The sequence below is a fragment of the Mesocricetus auratus genome, unplaced genomic scaffold, assembly GCF_017639785.1.
Source record: "Mesocricetus auratus isolate SY011 unplaced genomic scaffold, BCM_Maur_2.0 Super-Scaffold_100676, whole genome shotgun sequence".
Classification (NCBI taxonomy): domain Eukaryota; kingdom Metazoa; phylum Chordata; class Mammalia; order Rodentia; family Cricetidae; genus Mesocricetus; species Mesocricetus auratus.
In genome coordinates, this window is record NW_024429266.1 from 2,779,945 (window position 1) to 2,800,738 (window position 20,794).

Genomic DNA, 20,794 nt, shown 5'->3' on the forward strand with positions numbered 1-20,794 from the left:
CATTCAGCTTTAAAGACAATGACAACAAGGTCCAAGATTTGAGGGATGTACCTGGCTCTCTCTCCCCTCCAGTGGTGGCGGGATCTCATCAGCAAAACCAATCTTCCCTGGGTCACCCATAAAGGCACTAACCTCATCCACGTTCTCAAAAGCGTTGATGACGTCGTATGGCAAACAGGACAGGAGGTCGATCACAAACCATGTCTTCAGGTAGTTCATGCGGATAAGTTTGGGGTCAGAGATCACCTCCCCCGCTGGCCCGACAAAGGTGGTGTGAAAATTCAGAACAATGTCCACTAAAAAGATGACGTCCACGATGCTGTCCACCACCAGCCAGGCCACGTTATTCTGCCTGGTTTTAAAGGAGACGTTGTAAGGGACCAGGATGGCTGTGTAGAAGGTCAAGATCAAGATGATCCAATCCCACGTGGTCTTAAAGACACAGTAGTGTAAGATGATGTGGGGGGGTGTCTTTGGCGCCTCCTGCTTGTACTGGGGAAGGATGTCTGAGCCCAGTTGCAGGACCTGTCGGGGAAAAAACATGACCAAGAGAGACAGAGTTAGGAATCAACAGAACCATCCCACCCATTGATACCTGCCAGCGGCAAATGCTCACAACTCTTCGAACAGATCGTTAGCGGTGGTAACGGATGCTAAAGAGGGACGGGAGAACTTGTGTGAGCATGCTAACACGAGTGCTCATACTGAAATGATGGCAGCCTGCTGTCTGGCCAACTGTAAGCTGAGCAGCGTGCTAAGCACTTTAGCTGCATTTTATTGTCTCGCTCATTTCCAAACACAACCTCATCTGCTTCTTTCCCGCTAGCCAATTTTATATGTGACAGGTGAGAAGCTGAGCAGGAGAATTAAGCAACTTTATTCGACCAATATTTACACATTTATTGTTCTGTGCCAGGGACAGTGTGGTGTAGGCCCTGGGCATCTGGCACTGAAGAAAGAACACAGGGCCTGCTTGCTTGGAGCTCAGTCTCATAGACACACTGAGGATCATGTCAAACTGCGCTGGGGACTGACGGGATCGTCTCCCCTGAGAAAGGGGGGCAGGGGGCAAGACAGTCCATCCTCCACATGTGCACAGAATTTCTCTCCTTGTGAAAAGGACCTCTCTCTAGAGCAACTATGAAAGTTTAGGAGCAGAGGGGTAGTTCAGTCAGTAGAGTATGTAAAGACTCAGGCATTATGCTGGCCTGCCCCTGTCACCTGCCAGAATGTACTCAGGAGGTACCTTGGTCAGCCCAGGGCTCCATAATGACATAGTCTGCACACGGGTGCAAAGGACCTCTTTAAAAGAAAGACCCCACCCACTTAAGCTCCCATTCTCCTCTCTTTCCTGGCTCTCTTTCCCGCTCTCTTCCATGAGGTTCCCCTAGGATAGACAGGATTTTTCCTGTCTTCCTCTTCTCTTCTGTCCTCTCCGTGTCTCTGTGTCTCTTTACCTCTCTCTCTCCCCCCCCCCCCACCTTCTAATAAAACTTCTCACTTAAGCTCTGTCTGCCTGGCATGTTTGTCCCTCTGCCTCAGTCACCTTTGACTGCCATGGCATCCGCCAAAGCCCCCCATGTAAGGTCCCCCTCAATCTTTATCATAACAGAGTGCTCCCCTAACGCATACAAAGCCTGGGTCTGACCCTGGCTCCACTGAATCCCAGTGCGGTGGTCCCTGCCTGCAATCCATCCCTACACTGGAGAAGGATCGAGGAAGACAGAAAGATCAGAATTTCAAGGTCATCTCGGCTACGTACTGAGTTTGAGATGCACAAGACCCTGTCTCCCTCCCACCAAAAAGGGGGAAGCTTGGGCACAAAGAATAAAGCAAATAAAACCAACTAAATAGAATTGCTTCTGAAAATTCAGAGTAGGAACAAAAACACAGCAGGATATCCCTGACTTTGTACCTTGGGTCTTAGACTGGAAGGAGTAACCTAGGAATACCAAGGCACCCAGACAATGCCCCTCTCCACACAAAAGTTCCACATCTCCAGCTAAAGGACAGGGCACCACCATGCAGCTCCAAACAACAGAGAGTCCTCAAAGACTCTGCTGCTGGGGCCATATGCTGCAGAGTCTGCTGTGCCCTAAAGGTCCACCCGGGAGCCTGCTTCCTTTTCCCAAATGTTGCAAGGAAGCAGCCACACTCTCTCACTGTAGGGGTGAATCATGCAGCGGAGGGAACCTCAAGAGCCCACCACACCCCAGCAGCATGAGGTCACCCCTGATACCCACATCCCAGAATAGTATCAGCGTAAGAAGAAAGAGCAATGTGCTAGGCACAGAGACACATACTTGTGCTGCCAAAAGGCTAAGGCAGGTGGAGCACTGCCAGTTTGAAGCTAGCCTGGGCTACATAGTCCATCCTTCAGCGTCAGTAGAGACAGACTGACAAAGCTTTCTTCCACCCAGGTTAGACAGAAACTGGGAGGTGCCTGCCCTGACGTCTGCTATGTAAGTCATAGGGAAACCACCCCAAACCAAAACTCTTAAGAGAGATTTAAAGTCAATATTCAAAATTCCCAGGTCCATAAATGCCATTAATTATACAAAGAACCCCAGGGATTGCAAACTGAGTGAAAAGTCATAGACGCCAGTACCAGCAATGGCAAAAACACCAGAAGTATCCAACACATGATTTCCTGGGCAAGCTCTAAAGGAATGGAAACACGGAAAGTCCCCGCAGAGAAAGGGTGGATACAAAGAGGAACCAGACAGATGCCACCCTCTCCCCCAATACAGTAGCTGATTAAAAAAAAGCCCAGTGGGTAGCCTCAGCAACAGAACCTCGGGAAATGGGGGAGTAAAGCAACACAACCTGAATCATCCTGCAGCTCCTGTTCTGTGATGGGCATGGTCACAGCATCCCAGAGAGAAGGGGACATTACAGGAGGACCAAACCACCAGGAAGACGTGAATGCACTGACAAGAACTTCAGAGTGTGTGAAGCAGAAGCTTACAGAGATGAAGGGGGAAACTCATCCATGGTACCTCTCTCTCAAAGCGCACGATAGAGCACTAGGCGGCAAATTAGCAAGGATGGTGGTAGAGGGCTTGCATAGGACCTTGAGTTCCATCCTTAGCAGGAAGTAAGAAAGAGGGGAGGGAGGGAGGGAGGGAGGGAGGGAGGGAGAAAGAGAGAAAGAGAGAGAGAGCATACAAGGACATAGAACTTGATGATACCAAGAAGCCATTGGATTTGATACCAACAGAACCCTCTTCCCACACAGGAGCAGAACATTCAGTCTCTTCAAAGGTACGCAGACCATTATCCGGAGAGCCTGATGCTAGTCTATCAGACAACCCCAAACACTTAAGTAAAACCACACAGCACCTCCTCTCCACCCACACACGCTGTAAATGGATCGTGGAAAGACAGCAAGAAGCACGCCAACACTTGAAAGCTAAACAGCACGTTCTTCAAACGATCCACGGGCCACGAGGCAACATCAAGGGGTGGTCTAAAACACGCCGGAGTCCACGGGAATTGAAAACCCCGCCCAGCAAAGTGTGTGGAACGCCGCTGAGGCAGAGCTGAGAGGGAAATGTGCAGGGACAAAAGTGAGAGTCTCTAGCCGGTAACCAACCTCTCACCTCAAGAACCCCTCCCTGTGAAGAAGAACCCACTGAAGCAAAGCAAGCAGAAGGAAAACAAGGAGCCCCAGTCAAAGGAAGCCGAAGGGAAAGGAGAGAGAAGTGCTGGTGGTGAAAGATTAATAGATAACACTGGAACTGGGGGAGGGTGGGATTACAGCTCTGCTGTTAAGGCCTTTGGTTCAAACCACAGTACCAAAACACAAAACAAAAACAGCATGCACTGACCAAGAGAAACAACGGTGAATGAGTCAGGGATTATCAACGGGAGCCCCAGAGACAAAGGGGGGGGGCAGCGAGCAAGGACAATGACAGCTCGGAACTTAGAAGCTACCACAGATGGATTCCCCAAAGATGCACAGTGTGTCAACTCCCAGCCCAGAACTGAGGAGACTGCATTCTTCCTGTTAAACTCCCAAAGCAGAACTCTCCAAGCAAGGGTGGCTTTCATGAAGACATCTCCAAATTTAATTTTACACACAGTAATTTTACACAATTTCTTGCAGAAGATAGAATCAGAAGGGATACTTCTCAATTCATTCCATGAAATTAGTGTTACCTTGGTCCCCAAACCAAAGAACGCACAGAAGACTACAGATATCCCTCACAAACATATACACAAAAGTCCTTAACAGCTGGCAGCAGAGAGGATTTAGCAGTATTCAAAATGAATTACTACAGCAGTATATTCCAGGAGTGCAAACTAATTGAATATTTGAAAAATCCGCGACTGATAAAATTCAGTTACCCATTCATGATATTTAAAGAAAAAAAGCTCGGAAGTAGGAATACAGGGAAAATCTCTAAAATTTGTCAAAAAGTAGGGAGTCAGGGACGTGAAAGAAGATAGGAAAGAGAAAGATGGGTGTCAGGCGGGGGTGGGAGGGGACAGGTCCTGTGACCTGCAGCTACCCTTCATGGTGGAAACCCAAGCACTTTCCCATTAAGATGAGAAAAATCAAGACGCGGGCTCTTAGACTGATACTCGGTCCTGTCTCGCCACACTGGGCACTTAGCAAAGTTCAAACAGACAAGAAACACACGCGAGGCACTCTATTCCTGTGTCACAGACGTGAGCGCCAGAATGTTATATTACCATTTATAACTGCTGAAAAGCACGTAGGTGTAAACATAGGGAAAAAAAAAGAAACCGTGTCACACTCAAATGTTGAAAACAACAACATGTTGATGGAGCTGAGCCAGGAAACGAGGAGACACTGTGCTCAGAAGTTGGAAGACCCAACACACTAAAGATACCCATTCTCCCCAAATGGACATCTAAGTTTAGCGCAGTTCCTATCAAAATGCTAGCGAGAACCTTTGTAGACACATATGCTCAAAAACTTGCTGAAATTATGTGGGAGGGCAAAAGAATTAGAATGCCTGAAGCAATGTTCGGTAGGAATGGAGTGGCTGAAACCTGCCAAATTATATCCATTAAACGCATGTAGATTCCTTGGTTTCGTTTATCCCCCCCCCTTGGGGGGGCAGGAATTTGCTTGAGTATCAATCATACCTCAGTAAAAAAGAAAATGGGGAGGGACTGGTATAGCTGTTTCAGGACAGCTACAGCTGTAGTAATTAAGACTCGACTGTCTGCAGAAGACTGAACATAGAAAACAGAACACAAACGGGGGCCCACAAAATCATGCCCGAGTGACTTTCATACCACCGGGGCACGTGAACACTCGCCGGCCAAAAAGTAAGCCCTTACCTATGTATCTAAAAACAGACTGAAATGTCACTGGATGCAGATGTACACGTAAGATCCTATCTCAGGAGAAAACGGTGAGAAAAGCTTGAGGGTCTTGGGCCCAATGGCAAAACCACAATCTGTCACGTGAAGAATGGACACACGGGACTTCACAAGGCATGGTCAGGAGAGGACACCTGGACACCCGCAGAGCAGCATCAACAAAGACCTGGCTTGCAGGATGCACCATCTCAAATTCAACAAGAGGAAAACAGTCCAATCAGAAAACACGCAAGAGGTGTGGCCAGCCTTTCACCATTAACGACTTTTGGAGAGCAGACACGTGCGTTAGCCACAGGGAGACACAGAAAACCACAAGGAGGCATTCCTGCATGATGGGGGAAGTCCTGTGTATATGTCAATAAAGCACTGTTGGCCAATAGGGAAGCAAGATAGGTGGGACTAGGAGTCCAGGAGGGCTTTGGGTAGGAGAAACACAGGAAGTCGAGATATAACCGCCATGGGGTAGGAAGCCCGGAAAATTCTCCAGTAAGAGAAATACTTAGATTAACAATTATGGGATAAATACTTAAGTCAGAGCTAGCTAGAAAGAAACAAGCAAGGCCAACGGCTTCATAATTGATACAGCGTCCTGTGTGTTTATTTGGGACTGATGCGGCTCTGGAACCAGGCTGGTGGGAAGGCTTCCCTTTACACCTGCACACCTGTCAGGATACGAGATGAAAAGGCAGTGCTGGGCACCAAATGCAGATGAAAAGGAAACGACCAGACCTTTTATGTACCGTCAGGAGGAACACCAAATGGAATGGCCGTCCCGGTTTTCGAGTATGGCAGCTTAATGGCACTCAGTGAGTGACTATCATACGGCTGAGTAATCACACGCAGCCCAAAACATGCTCACATGAAAACATACGCAAAAAACGTTTCTCGACACTTTACTCACCATAGACAAAATACCAGCAGGACCCCAAGGAGCCGTCAGTGGACACAGAGTTGAGCAGTCCATAATACATTTATACCAGGAAATTAAATGCAGCACCAGAAGCATGCACATTATACATACATACATACACATATACATACAAGCATTATTTGACTGATCCTCAGAGAAAAAGGATTAATTCCATGTTTATGATTTGTATAATATACCTTTAGTGCATGTACATGGATGCATCTATATGTGCTGGGGTGCGTGTGTGCACGCGCGCGCATGTGTATGTGTGTATGTGTGTGTGAGTGTGTGTGCGTGTGTTGCTTTTATTTCCAGACAGGGTCTCTTCGTTAGCCTTGAGCTGGCCAATTAGGCCAAGTTGGCTAGGGTCCACATGTTTGCACCTCCTAGCACTGGCAATACTTGGAATACACACCGGCAATTTTTGCCAGTGTTGTGGGGGTCAAATTCAGGTCCTCGAACTTGTGAATCGGGTACGTTGTGGACTGTGCTATCTATCCCCCCAGCCTTCGCTACAGGCTTGCGGCTCCATGTACGTAACACACTTGAGATGGCAAAATTATAAAAGCAGCGCAATACATGGCTTCCAGGGCTGGAGAAGGCTGAGAGGAGAAGGAAGTGGGTGTGTGGGCGCACTTAGTCCTATTAATCATTGAGAGCTGCCTATGAACAAGCTTCATTTTTAAATATCAACCAAATGCAGGTGAGCTACGAATGCTTTGAAGAAGGGCCCCATAATTCCAGCTAAGGGAAAGGCAGGTGGACAGAAGACGAGGTTTTAGGGTTTGCCGCCGCGTCTTTTTCAAGACACAGTCTGGGCGACACACTGCTCAGCTGGACCTGTCAAGTACCCAGCTGCAAGCAGCCACGCGCTGCGTGCAAACGGAAGCCACCTACAGCTCCTTCGTTCTGGGTTAACAAACCCTCGGGAGGAGATGTTCTTTCTGAGAAAAGAGGCTGTTGCCTGCGACAGTCTGATAAAATCCACAGTTACTTCTAAACGGATTTTCCATCCCAAATCTTGGGCACCATGAGAACCTGCCTGCTTAAGGGAGGCCTGGGTCAGTGGTACCTTCCCATCCCTCCATGGTGCCAGGCTGACCGTATTCCCCTCCTGCAGCTCTCCCTACGTGAGTACTCAAGAGGACCCTACGGAGGCACCGAGGTAAGCGGGAGGGGTTGGCAGAGACACGCGTTTATTTCCCTCTTCCCGTCTCTGAGATCCCACCTCTCACACTCCAGCCACGGGCACCAGCATTCTAGAAGTAGGCATGAGTGGAAGAACGTCTTCCTTCCTCTTTCCATTTTTCACACTTATATGATCCGCACAGGTCTCTGTGTGTACACGTGCGTGTGCACACGTGCGCCAGGGGACACGGATGCAGACGTGGAGACCCACGGTTGATATCAGGGATCACCCTTGCTCATCGTCCACCTTACTCACTGAGGCAGGGTCTCTCAGTTAAACCCCAGGGCTCAACGCTACAACCAGTCTCTGCTGTCCCCGTGGCCTGGGCTCCTGTCTCAGCCTGACACACGGCCAGCAGGGCTGCCACACGCCCAGCAAGCCCTTAGCTGCTGTGAGCCATCTCCCAGACAAAAGCGAAGCACTCCCTTTGCAAGTCTCCAGAGAAAGCCATGAACGACGACGCGTCAGAAGAGATCTCCAGAGTCTGACCGATGCCCCTGCATGTGCCTCTGCCGTGAGCTCTTGGTGTCATGATGACACCGAGAAAAACAGAGATGACATGGAATTCTGCAGAGCAAGCACTTCATACACAGAAAATCGATACCCGTAGGAAATTTCCTGACCAAGAGACCACTTTGCATCCAGTAAACTATCTGGTGACAACCACCGTTTATAGAAAACACGATGACAAATGACTGATTAGTCATATTGATCAGAAAAGATCCATCGTGAGACTGACCACCTTCCTCCTCAGGAAGCCAGCATGGCAATGGATTCCCGGCAGAACGAGCGGTAAATGAAGCTTTGCTCCATCAGACGCCTCCCCCTCACCCTGGACCTTTATCATCATCTGAGCTGGGCTTAGGACACCTGGGGAGATAAATGCACCTATAGTGTGCCCCTTGCACAAGCATGAGGAACCGGGTTCAGAGCCTAAACACTCACAGCCTGGCCGACCAGACATGTAATCCCAACACAGGAGAGGAGAAGACAGGGAGATGTCTGGGACTTGCTGGGCAGCCAGCCTCGCCTACTCAGAGCAAAGCCAATGAGAGAGTCTATCAGGAAAAAGCAGACAGTGCTTTGGGAATAACAGACTGAGGTTGATCTCTGGCACTCATACAGGGAGGGAGGGAGGGAGGGAGGGAGGGAGGGAGGGAGGGAGGGAGGGCGGGAGGGAGGGAGGGAGGGAGGGAGGGAGGGAGGGACACAGGAAAAGGGACTGATGTCCTCCAAAGGGCCGGATTCTCTGGGCTCAGATTCAAAGCAAGTCTGACACAGACCTTGCCCAACTCTAAGTGCATGTCCTGGCTGCATGCTCGGTGTCCTGGCTGCATGCTCAGTGTCCTGGCTGCATGCTCAGTGTCCTGGCTGCATGTTTGCTGTCCTGGCTGCATGCTCGGTGTCCTGGCTGCATGCTCAGTGTCCTGGCTGCATGCTCGGTGTCCTGGCTGCATGCTCAGTGTCCTGGCTGCATGCTCGGTGTCCTGGCTGCATGCTCAGTGTCCTGGCTGTATGCTCTGTGTCCTGGCTGCATGTTTGCTGTCCTGGCTGCATGCTCGGTGTCCTGGCTGCATGCTCAGTGTCCTGGCTGCATGCTCGGTGTCCTGGCTGCATGCTCGGTGTCCTGACTGCATGCTCGGTGTCCTGACTGCATGCTTGGTGTCCTGGCTGCATGCTAGGTGTCCTGACTGCATGCTCGGTGTCCTGGCTGCATGCTCGGTCCTGGCTGTATGCTCGGTGTCCTGGCTGCATGCTCGGTCCTGTCTGTATGCTCTGTGTCCTGGCTGCATGCTCGGTGTCCTGACTGCATGCTCGGTGTCCTCACAAGCTTGGCAAAGGAACTGAGCTCCATGCTCATGGAGAATGAGCCGGCCTGCAGGTCCTGGGGCCATAACACAATGATTTCACTCACTTCTCTTCTACCCTCAGAGCATGGGCAGGTGTTTTTAGTTTCCTCCTTTGGTCTTGTACAGCCCAAGTTTGGGGACACAGAGAGCTAGCGTCCCTTCTACACGTACTTCCTATCCCAGTAAGAGTGACTATTGCTGCCATGAAACACCACCACGACCAAAGCCACTTGGGGAGGAAAGGGTTTATTTGGCTTACATTTCCACATCACTAAAGGAAGTCAGGACAGGAACACAAACAGGGCAGGAACCTGGAGGCAGGAGCTGATGCAGAGGCCATGGAGGGTGCTGCTTACTGGCTTGCTGCTCATGACTTGCTCAACCTGCTTTCTTGCAGAGCCCAGAACCACCAGCCCAGAGACGGCCCCACCCACAATGGGCCGGGCCCTCCCCTACAATCACTAATTTAAAAGCTGTCCCACATGCCTGCTTACAGGCAGACGTTATAGAGGCAATTCCTCCTCTCAGATGACTACAGCTTGAGTCAAGTTGACATAAAGCTACCCAGCACATTTCCTAAAGGTGGGCTTGTGTCTAATCTAGCCCTCAGCCAGGCCGAGTTCCCCAAAGGCAGATGGCATTTCTCCTGGTATGGTGTCACCTGTGCACGGCCCCTCTCACCCTCTCTGTGGGCAAGTTCCTGCCCCGGGTGCTCTCCATAGGCTTGTAGGGACAGGGCTGCGGATGTGTCCTGTCAACACTGGCTCTTCAGGGAAACAGTGCTCAGGAGGCCAGGCTGGCCCGGTAGTCTCGCACTCTCCCTTCCAAAGCCCTCTGTTGCATCCTTTAATCCTCACAGCCAGTCTGTGAGAGTGCAGTGGATGGGAGAGAGAGGATCCCCATGTGATGGAGGGAAAATGACTCGCCCCTAGTCACAGCAGGGCTGAGTAAGCGTAGGAGGAGGTAGGAGCGGGAGACAGACAGTGAGTGATACACAGTCGTGTCCCCTGACCCACCCCAGGAGACAAGCCGCTCCAAGTGTCCAGGTGTCACCACGGCTCTGTATGTACAGGCACCTCACAAAGCACAGTGGCACACACTGTCATGTCCCCCGAAACCCTAGGAAGGATTTCACCCACTTACAGGCTGGGAAAGAGATCACAAAAGCAAATGGTTTGCTCACAGCATTCCTGCATGCTACAGACAGAATATTAACTCCAAATTCAGTTTCCTGATTCAATATTCTTCTGGTACTATGAGCCAACTCTGGCTGCCTTGACTTATCCATCGGGATAACACAATGTGTCATCCTGTTATCTAAGAAACCCCCGGCTCCTAGTTGCAGGCACCATCTCCCAATGCTGGCCTTCTCTAGAACTTCCCATCAAGGTCCAAGCCCTAGTTACATTACTGTTGCTGTAATAATAATAATAAAAAACATCCCGACCAAGTGCAACATATGGGATATGGGGTTCATATGGCTGACAACCCCGGGTTACGGTCCTTCGCAGTAGGGAACTCAGGGTGGCAGGCGCTGAAAGCTGATCACACCACATCCACGGTCACAAGCAGAAAGAAACGAATTCATCCCTGCTGCCTGCTGGCTCATCTAACTTTGTCCTTCGTTTTATTTTATTTTTGGTTTTTCAAGATAGGGTTTCTTGGTGTAGCTTTGGAGCCTGCCCTGGAACTCACTCTGTAGACCAGGATGGCCTCGAACTCACAGGGATTCACCTGCCTCTGCCTCCCAAGTGCTGGGATTAAAGGTGAGTACCACCACCGCCCAGCAAGCTTCGTCCTTTATGCAATACGGAAAGCTCTGCCTAGGAAGCCACCATGATATGGGACTTCCTGCATCACCTAACCATCGAAGAAATCTCCCACAGATATTCCCACAGGCCAACCTGACCTAGATTATTCTTCATGTGAAAGTTTCTTCCCAAGCGATTATAGGTTGTAGCAGACTAACAAATGAAGTTAGCCACCACAGTTCCAAACCAGCTTGGTTGGCCTGAGTCCGTCCTCCTTAAGAGGCATCAACCCAGTCACAGCTGAATAAAGCTGTTTCAGCCAATGGGCAGGCAGGATGTAGCCAGGTAGGAAGTATAAGCGGAGCTACCACACTAGGAGGATTCTGGGAAGAGGAACACAAAGAGTGAGTCTCCAGAGAGATGCCATGTAGCTGCCAAGGAAGAAAGAGACCCAGGCATCACCAGAAAGCCAAGACCATGTGGAGACAGACAGATTAACAGAGATGGGTTAGTAATTAAGAGACAGCCAATAAGATGCCTGAGCCATTGGCCAAACAGTTTACAATTAATATAAGCCTCCGTGTGCTAATTTGGGACTGAACGGCTGTGGTACCAGGTGGGACAGAAACTTCCATCCACAGGTGGACGTACACAGATGCACATACATGTGGGGCCCCGGAGGTTTTGTTGAGCGTTTTCCTCAATTACTCTCTTCCTTTGAAGCGTAATCTCTCAAATTAATCCAGAGCTCACCAGGTGGCTAGTTGTAGCCAGGCAGTTTGCCCCAGGGAGCTTCCTGGACACTGTCTGCCTGGCTTTCTCTCCCGCCCTTGCAACACAGAGGTGTGCAGCTAGGATCCCCCTTCATGAGAACCCATCTGTCAGGAACAACGGCTGCCTTCCTCCCTTTTGGATCCGTTCACCGCGCTCCTTGCTTGGGATCCGTTCACCATGCTCCAGCTCCTTCTTCCAACTCCATCGCAGGCTCCGCCCTCTCTGGAAACACTAAGTGTATAACTCAGTTATGACAGATCTCTGGGGCTCCCTGCGACTGGAACCCTGTATCTGTTAGCTGACCCCTTCTGCTCTCCCTACCCAAAGCCCCTGGAAGCCACCCTTCTATTATCCAAATCTTTGTGTTTGGCTATTTTTAGGTTTCTGGTACAGAATGTTTTTCTCTCTGTGTGGCTTATTTTACTAAACGTAGTAGCCTTTTAGGTTCACCTGTATTGTTTTTAGGTTTCTCATACAGTATTTTTCTTTCTCTGTATGGCTTATTTTACTAAACGTAATAGCCTTTTAGGTTCACCTGCATTGCTGCAAATGGCAGGATTTAACAGTACTCTAATAATATTCTGCTGTAGGTGCAAGTGTATGGTCAAATGTTTTCCATGTCCACTCACACACTGATACACAAAGGTTGCTTCCATGCCTCGGCTGATGTAATCTGGAGTAAACACGGAGGGGGGGGGGAGTCGTGCCTACCTCGAGATCCTGACTTAATTCTCCTGGTGTAGTTCTTGGCAAAGTATAAGCCCATCAATGATCTTAGAACAGTATAAAAACCGTGACATAGACAAGAAAGATGGCCTTAACTGGTACATGCTAAGGCCACCACAGGTTCTCCAATGGAGAAACAAAACCAGTCAGGGTGGACCACTCAGCCGCAGGAAGGTTCCCACAGGTTCATGTGCCTGGCAGTGGAGTATCATGTTATGCCTGCCATTCCCTGGTTGTTTGCTTTAAGCAACTAGAAGTGCATAAGTTCTCTATACGTCGTTTAACTCCTGAAACCCCATGAGGTGCCCTCTATAATCAAGAAACTAAGATGTGGGATAGCAAATGAATTTATCCCAAACCAAACAGTTTTAAGTCGTGCAGCCAGCAGGAACCCTGTCAAGATGAATTCCAGCGCAATGCTTTCAACACGTTTGCTCCCCCCCCAGCCAGGGTCTCAGTTGTGTGATTTAATACAACTTAGTCTTTATTGGGTCATGTAACTAAGTATTTGTCTGCATTTTATAGACAAAAAGAAAATTTACTTCATGGAGGATAAATATGAAGCCAGCTAGGTGGAGAAGCCAAGACAGAAACCCAAGTCAAAGGGCAACACTCAAAATCCCATCAGCAAAATCAGCAGGAAGCAGTAGACAATTATATAAACCACATACGTGATACTCATGCAGTTTATATGTTCTACCTGCCACATAAAAAGGAGTAACAAAAAACAAGTAAAATTGTGGTAGCATTCATTCTGATTACTCAGTATACCCAAAGTATCATCTCAGCACTAAACATATATGATGAGTGAGATTAACATTTGACTGGTGAGATTAACGTATGACTAGTGAGATTGATTTTACATTTCTTCACACCAAATTCATGCTCATTGCACATCCATGATATATCTCAACTCAGGGATGCCCCATCTCCTTTCTGTGTTACCACAAGTAGTCAGTGGTCAGAATCTTGGGCAACACAGGACCATGCCACAGGAGCATCCTAAACTGGGTTCAGCAGATGCAAGCATTTTGCTCAAGAGTAGATTTGCAATGCGAAGGGATGCTGGCCCACTAGAACATGTAGCCCTGGCAGGCCTTGCCCTTCTCCCCCATTCCCTCTGCCTTGCTAGAAACCATTAGATCACATTCCTAGAGCCAGCACCCAGGGGTTCCCTTCCTAAAGCCAGCACCCAAGGGTTCCCTTCCTAAAGCCAGCACCCAAGGGTTCCCTTCCTAAAGCCAGCACCCAAGGGTTCCCTTCCTAAAGCCAGCACCCAAGGGTTCCCTTCCTAAAGCCAGCACCCAAGGGTTCTCTTCCTAAAGCCAGTACCCAAGGGCTCCCTTCCTAAAGCCAGCACCCAAGGGCTCCCTTCCTAAAGCCAGCACCCAGGTTTCTTCCCTGACTTGGCCACTTCCTCCCCCTAAGGCTGATTGACTACCAAGGTCCAGCAATCAGAAGCCCCCTTCTTTACCTAATTAACATGCCCGATTAAAATTAAACACCTCATCCTAACACAGGGTTGCCCCCTCTACCTTTATAAACCGCCATTTCCCTGTGGGCCATGTCTGTCTCCTCTCTACTCAGAAGCAGTCCTTTGTCCCTCCGGGACAAATATTCCTGCCCCTTTCCTTTGTCCCCTTCCCCTTCTCCCTGGTCCCCTCTCCCTTTATCACAGCAACCTAGCCCATCCTAACACAGACCCCCCCCTTCTTCTCCCCTGAAAAATTTATACCTATGACCCTTCCAAAAATACAAAAACAAACAAACAAAAAAACTGCCTGGCAGTGGTGGCGCGCACCTTTAATCCCAGCACTTGGGAGGCAGAGGCAGGCGGATCTCTGTGAGTTCGAGGCCAGGCTGGTCTACAGAGAGAGTTCCAGGACAGCCTCCAAAACAATACAGAGAAACCCTGTCTCAAACATAACAACAACAATGTGACACCTGCTAGGTCATTTGCTGCTGTTTTTCTACCTGAGTCACAGCAGCCCATTTAACTTTTCTTCCCCCATTAATGAATGACCTGTCTGTGAAAACTAGTACTGTCTACACCTCAGCAGCACCACATAGACCAAAAGCCAGTGCCGTCTATACCACAGCAGCGCCACACAGATCAAACCAGAATGGAGAGGCAGTGTGGGTGCTTCTGTGTAGTCTTAGAAAGCTCGGGCTGTGCTCAAAAAATCAGGGCTTCAGGCAACTAGGAATACCGCTCGGGAGATTCTGAATGAGAATCAGGGAAGTTCCCACTGTCAGTTCCTGGCGTGCGGAATCTTCTGGAAATGCATCCTCCCCACTAAAACTGCAGTGATTCTGAAAGCCCTCGGCTTCCTCAAGCATCAGGCCAGTCTCTGTGGAAGTGACATAGGACTGGTAGAGTCAATTTATTTTAATGGGGGAGATGAATCCTACAGAATCTATGGACCCTCTGTTCTAACGGAAACAGCCACTGATTAAATGTCTGACGGGCAGCTGACCGCGAGAAGCCGCCCCCAAGGAACCGATGGCTTAGAAGAACAGAGACGTGTATCAACAGGGAGCTACTATACAATACAAGGGGCAAAACGGGCGCGGAGAGTGGAGACAACAAACTAACTTGGCATCGGAAGGGCTTGGCAGTGGGGCGTTCAAGCTCTCCCCTGAAAGATGAGCCACAAGGCAGATGCTCACACAGGGCATCCTTGACGCACAGAGAGCTACATGTAAATGGCCACGTGCTACAGACAGGAAGAGCAAAAGCTCACTGTGGGAAGAATCAGGAGTGGCTGAGGCGGTGAGGGTGGGTTCCTACTGTTTTGCAGGCGCCAGGGAGTATAACCCTGAAATGAAGCTGGGTGAGCTTGATGAGGCCCTGACACACAGCTGACGAGTTCCGACTCAGGACGCTAACTGAAGATCTGCGAGGCTAGCAGGGCGGTGGTGTACAGGGAGGTCTGGGAAAGTCCGAGTCTGAGGCTGAGGAGGCAACTCCATGGCCACATATGGCATGGTTCGCACGCGGACAGGCCTGCTATGAAATTCCGTCAGGGGCCCCGAGGATGAGAAGACGTGGGCTTAGACTCCACGATCCTTTCTGCAGTCTGAACGGACCCCGAAAAGGGTCCACCCAGGAGGGCCACGTGGCCCGTGCCCACAAGCAGCACGGAAGGTGCCCGAGTGGTATGGAGAACAATGCCTTTCTGGGAGTGACCCCAGAGTCCTCCCTGCTGTAACAAACTGTCTTCCCTCATCATTTAAAGTCACACACGGACAAGGAGAAAAGCTCTCCGCTTCCATCACACCGCCTCACCCGTCCTCTGTGAGTGGAAGGGGAGCACCGGCTCCCCCACCCTAATTCCAGGCATCGCCACCCTTGGCCCATGTGTGTCCCGTCTTTCCTTCACCCACAGCAGCTCCAAAAGGCTCCTCAGCTTTAAAATGTCCTGGGTGATTATGACTGCTGCGTGAGGACAAACCCATCCACAAGCTCAAAGAAACAGAGGCTGCTGGGCATTAGCAAGGTTAGGCAGAGCTTCCGTCCCAGAAGAAACCCTACGCTGGGGCCTCAGACATCCTGAGCTAAAATGCAAAACGCACAGGGCTTTGCTGCTGTTACAAACAGCCTTCTCCGAGAATCGGGCAGGTGCTATTTTTAGGGTTTTCCATGATGCACTTGCTCTTTAGTGGGAGAAATAAAGGCAGAGGAAGCAATTAAGAGTATTAACTCATAGACACCGCAGGGCTAAGCACCGCCGGCCGGGAGACGCCTTCACAAATCAAACCTCGCATGCCCAGGGCAGTTGGGCGGCAGCCTTGGTTTCTGCCCAGCTTGCTGGGTTCTCCAAGCTGCATTCTTGGAGCCCTGTTTTGAAAACGTCAGGTGTGGTTTTTTTTAATATTAGGGTACTTTAGGGTTGAGGTACGCTAGTGAGTGTGAGCAGGTGTCCCCTGGGTGAAATAAAGCCACAGACCATTCTCCCCAGTAATGACACCACTGTCACAAGGGGGGGGGGATTTGTGGGAGCGCTAACCAGCAATGGCTGGGGAACTACAGTCAGGCTCTCAGCAAGGCCTTTGCTTCTGCTCCTCCTTCGTTATATAGCAAACATTTACGAGGCACTTACCATATTTCCGCATGGTGGCATGTTTCTGTCTATTTGGCTGTCTATGTGCGCGGAGGCCACAGCACAGACTGAGGTATCCTTCCTAAAGGGCCAGCCAGTTTGGAATTTTTAATTGTTGTTCTTTTTTGTTTGTTTAAGACAGGATCTTTCACTGGCCTGGAGCTCACTCATTCACCCAAGCTGGCTGGCCAGCAAACCCCAGGGATCAACCTGTCCATCTCTGCTCCCTGGGGTAGGGTTATAAGCACGGGGTACTCCAGGCTCTTGTGAATGCATTTCTAAGATTAACTTCAGGTGCTCATACTTCCCCGGGCGCCATCTCACTGATCCAGGACTGTGCCTGGTGGTAAGGATACAGAGAAAGAGGGTCCTGCCTACAGGACCTTTCATCCCCCTGGAGAAGGTGGACAGAGACCAGCACATCCTGGTGTCACTCACAGTTAGGGTCTGGGGGGCGACAAAACCTTTGGGAGAGACGTAAAGGGTGAAAAGAAAAGTCCCTGGGGAGACAGAGATGAAGTCAGACAGGGGAGGCCATGTTCCCAGGCACAAGGAGCAGTCTGGGGAGAGTGAGGTGGTGCCCGCCAACGGGAGGTAGATGAGCATCCGGGTGACCAGCCCGGAGTCACGGTGTAAAACTTAAATTTGCCCAAAGACACCCCAAGGAGACGTTAAGAGATCAGTAACTGTGCGATTAGACTGAACTTGTCTTTTAAAGCACCGCGAATCCACACAAGCATCTTTTAGGGTTGAGGAGGATGGGGGAGGATTAAGAGAGCTAAAACAAGCTGCAGAGGTTGGCGGGAGGACTCGGGTCAGGCTGACTCCAGAGTCTTTCTCTTCCTACTACATCACCCTGTCTCCACCAGGAAATGGAGTAAGAAGTGGGGGGGGGGGTGCTACAGGACACACCCAGGTCTGGGGTCAGCTGAGTACAAACGGCTTTTCTACCAGATCCAAGCGCAGATTTGACCCCTGATATCACTGGCCTGTGTGTTCTCCCCTTCATTCAAATACAATAAGTGTGCGCAGGAAACAATCATGAGAGAGGGGCAGAGACTTGTCTGCCAAGTCTGATGGCCCCCGTGACCTCAACAGTGCAAGCCACCTTCAGGGTCAGGGGGCAGGAAGGCTAGCAGTAGAGCCACTTCCCAAGCTCACCTCTAGCATATGATGAGGTGGACCGGTCCCTAAGCGCTCAAATGGCAATGGAAAATGACATCAGCCCCACTGTCCGCATGCAGAAAATGAGGATTCATTCTAAAGAGTCTCAGGAGCGGGGAGTAGCTCTCTCTTGGAGCTCCTCCCACTATCCAGCATTCTTCCTCTCACGTTTACCTGACTCAAAAAATATATATAAATAAATAAGTAACATTGTAACAAGCAAAGGGAGCTCATGGAGTAACAGAGGCAGGTAAAGTGTTACAAGGTAAACATGAGCTGAGAACCTGAGAGCTTACAGTTCCCCGGCACTAGGCAGGCAGAGCAGGAAGGACCAGTGGCTGACTGACCAACCAGCCTTGACAAACCAGTGAGCTCCAGGCACAGTAAATGGTAGCACAAAATTCAAGATGAAAAATGATCAAGGAAGAGGCATGACATCAACTTCTGGCCTGCACACACGTGTGCACGCACACGCGCACGCACGCACACACACACACACACACACACACACACAGCTCCAAACACAAGTTCCATTCATCAGGACGCTTCTCTTGCAAGCTCCGGGCAGAGAGGAGTCAGGAACATTAACACTTTATCCTCAGTCTCCACAGTCAAAGGAAGTTGGGCCCCAAAATCAGACGGAGCAGAGCAGGGGATATCTGTTTACTTAGACCCTATGAAGCAATATCGCTTGTTTCTAGAAAAGCATCCACATTTTGATTCATACAAACCCTGTCACCCTCCACTGTGACAGGCTGGGACCAGACCTTGTCTGGCTTCAGCCTGAACACACAGCCTCCCGCATCCCGTCCAGAAGCTGCAACAGTGCAGAACACGTCTGACACGTGTTCAGTGACAGGACGGGATCCACTCCTGTTCTCTGGGCATCTGTGCAGCCAGCTGTGTCAGAACTGTGTCAGAACTGGGCATCTGTTGAGCCAGCTGTGCTGGAACTGTGTCGTGTGACAAGACTTCTCCTGGGCAGACTCAACACACATGCCTACTCACCCAGGTGGGGATCCCACGACAGACCAAAGTATGGAGCCACTGAAGCCCGGCTGGGTGAACCATGAGTTGTACTGGGGTCACTTACAGGAGCAGAAGTGACCCAAAGAACTGCACTGCTGGGGCCCATCCCAGCATGGGTGACAGCTCACAAAGCTAGGAACCTGGAGCTCACACTGCACAGCCTGCAGGAAGCTCTACACACCTGTGTCCTTTCCAGGTGACTCTGGTCTAAACTCCTTCCAGGGAGCGCGGCTGGGAATGTAGCTGAAACTCCTTCCATCTGAGGCAGAGTCTCGGCTCTGACTGCTCAGTCTAGCAGGGAGAGGCTTAGTGAATCATGTCAGTTTTGGGGGGCTTCCTGAAGCTATTTTCAAGTTGTTTACCTTCCTGCTTAAGGAGCTCCCTGCAGGATGGAAACCTGGAGGAAACTGTTAAGACAACACACTGGCTCCCAACACCCTCAGGAGCCTCCCACTGCAGAGCAGCTGGAAGAGGCCCATTCACGAGGCATCTTGTTTTCATATTTCTCAAGCTCACTCTAGTGCACTTCACAAAGCAAAAAATTAAATGCCTGTCATTAAAAATGAATTCAAAACGTTGAGCTTCAGGGAAGCTCCTGATGCACCGAACAGTGGCGATGGTGAGGAAAACAACGCCAGCCTTTGTCACTGAGGGGCAGGACAAGCCGGTCTGCCCCTGACGCTGAGCAGTTTCTACCCGGTTACAGCGCGGCTCACGCCCTCCGTCTCCTAACTCTCACACCAGCTGCCTCTCACACTGACACCAGCATCAGCATTCAGAGAACCAGTGGGCAGATTGCTAGGGTAAATCTGAGCAAACCGTTCGTGTTTACAGACACACCCGAATGCTGGGTAATGATGGGAACATTTAATAAGCACGTGATCTGACTTAGGAAGCAGAAGCGTGGCAGGAACCCGGGCTAACAGAGTCTGAAGGAGGGAAGCCCAAGTCACCAGGCCTTATGCAGATTTGGAAACCCAAGTCCCTAGACCTTATGCAGAGCCAGGCTTTCCCTGAGAAAGCCACCTGCTCATGAGGGGCTGCGTGCACAGAGAGACTGAACACGGGTCCTCTACCCCCTGAGTCACTCGAGTCTGACGCTGGGAGAGGCTGGAGCCCCGGTGTCTGTGCCATATGCAGCTGAGGAGCCAAAGCCAATACGGTTCCCATGACCCCGGCCGAAGCCCTCAGAGAAGAATCGGTCAGAGCCAGACGAAGATGGTCCCTGAAGCAGACTCAGAGGCACAGAGCCTCTGTTGTCACACCTTGTAGGAAATGAGGGACTGCCACCAAGAAGTCATCATCGTGGACACGCTCAAAGGTGAGGAAATTAGACAGCACGAGAGGAGTGGGGGTATTTCTAGACAGCGGCAAGAAGTTAGTGTAAACGAAACATGGTTATGTTTTTGGTTGCAGTCCCTTAAGGTGATTAACTTCGAGAGAAGCACGCGTGGTGCAATTGCATAGATGAAACCCAAGGGGCAGACAAGACAGCCACGTGCCTTGGACTCAACAGAGAAAAATGGAGCTGGCCCAAGGGAGGGAGGAAAAGAGGTGGCGGGGGGGGGGTAGAAGCACTGAACAGGAAACACGAGATCAGATCCCCCCAAAGGAGTCTGAGTGCGTCAGGGAGGACAAAGGCATAAAAGATGGCTCCCTTCACGAGGGGGCAGAAATCGTCACTGAGGAGTCCCGAGCCTGGAGCCAATCCTGCCACTTACTAAATGCCGAAGCGCCTCACCACTCCGGGCCCGGCTCTACCAAGGCATGGTGGTGACTCCTTCCTCGCAGGAGAATTGCTGGGGATGGCACATGCAGAGCTGACGTCTTGCTTGCAGAGTACTGGAGTGACATACAAGCTACGTGCCATCACGTAAGACTTAGATGATTCTGCGGTAGAGGCGCTTGGTTGAAGGCAAGGGTCGGGAGTAGGGAAACTG

The 20,794-nt window shown here is 50.4% G+C and overlaps 1 protein-coding gene across 2 annotated transcripts in view; it reads right to left on the minus strand.

Moving 5' to 3' along the window:
* Kcnh1 (potassium voltage-gated channel subfamily H member 1) overlaps nt 1-20,794 on the minus strand; it is a 285,008-nt gene that overhangs the window by 208,561 nt on the left and 55,653 nt on the right. The window contains exon 6 of one of the 2 annotated variants that reach the window (XM_005082858.4): nt 133-525. In XM_005082858.4, coding sequence (XP_005082915.1) covers nt 133-525 — 393 coding nt within the window. Of the gene's footprint in view, nt 1-51; nt 526-20,794 lie in introns of both variants that reach the window. The other variant, XM_005082857.4, reaches the window with a different exon arrangement.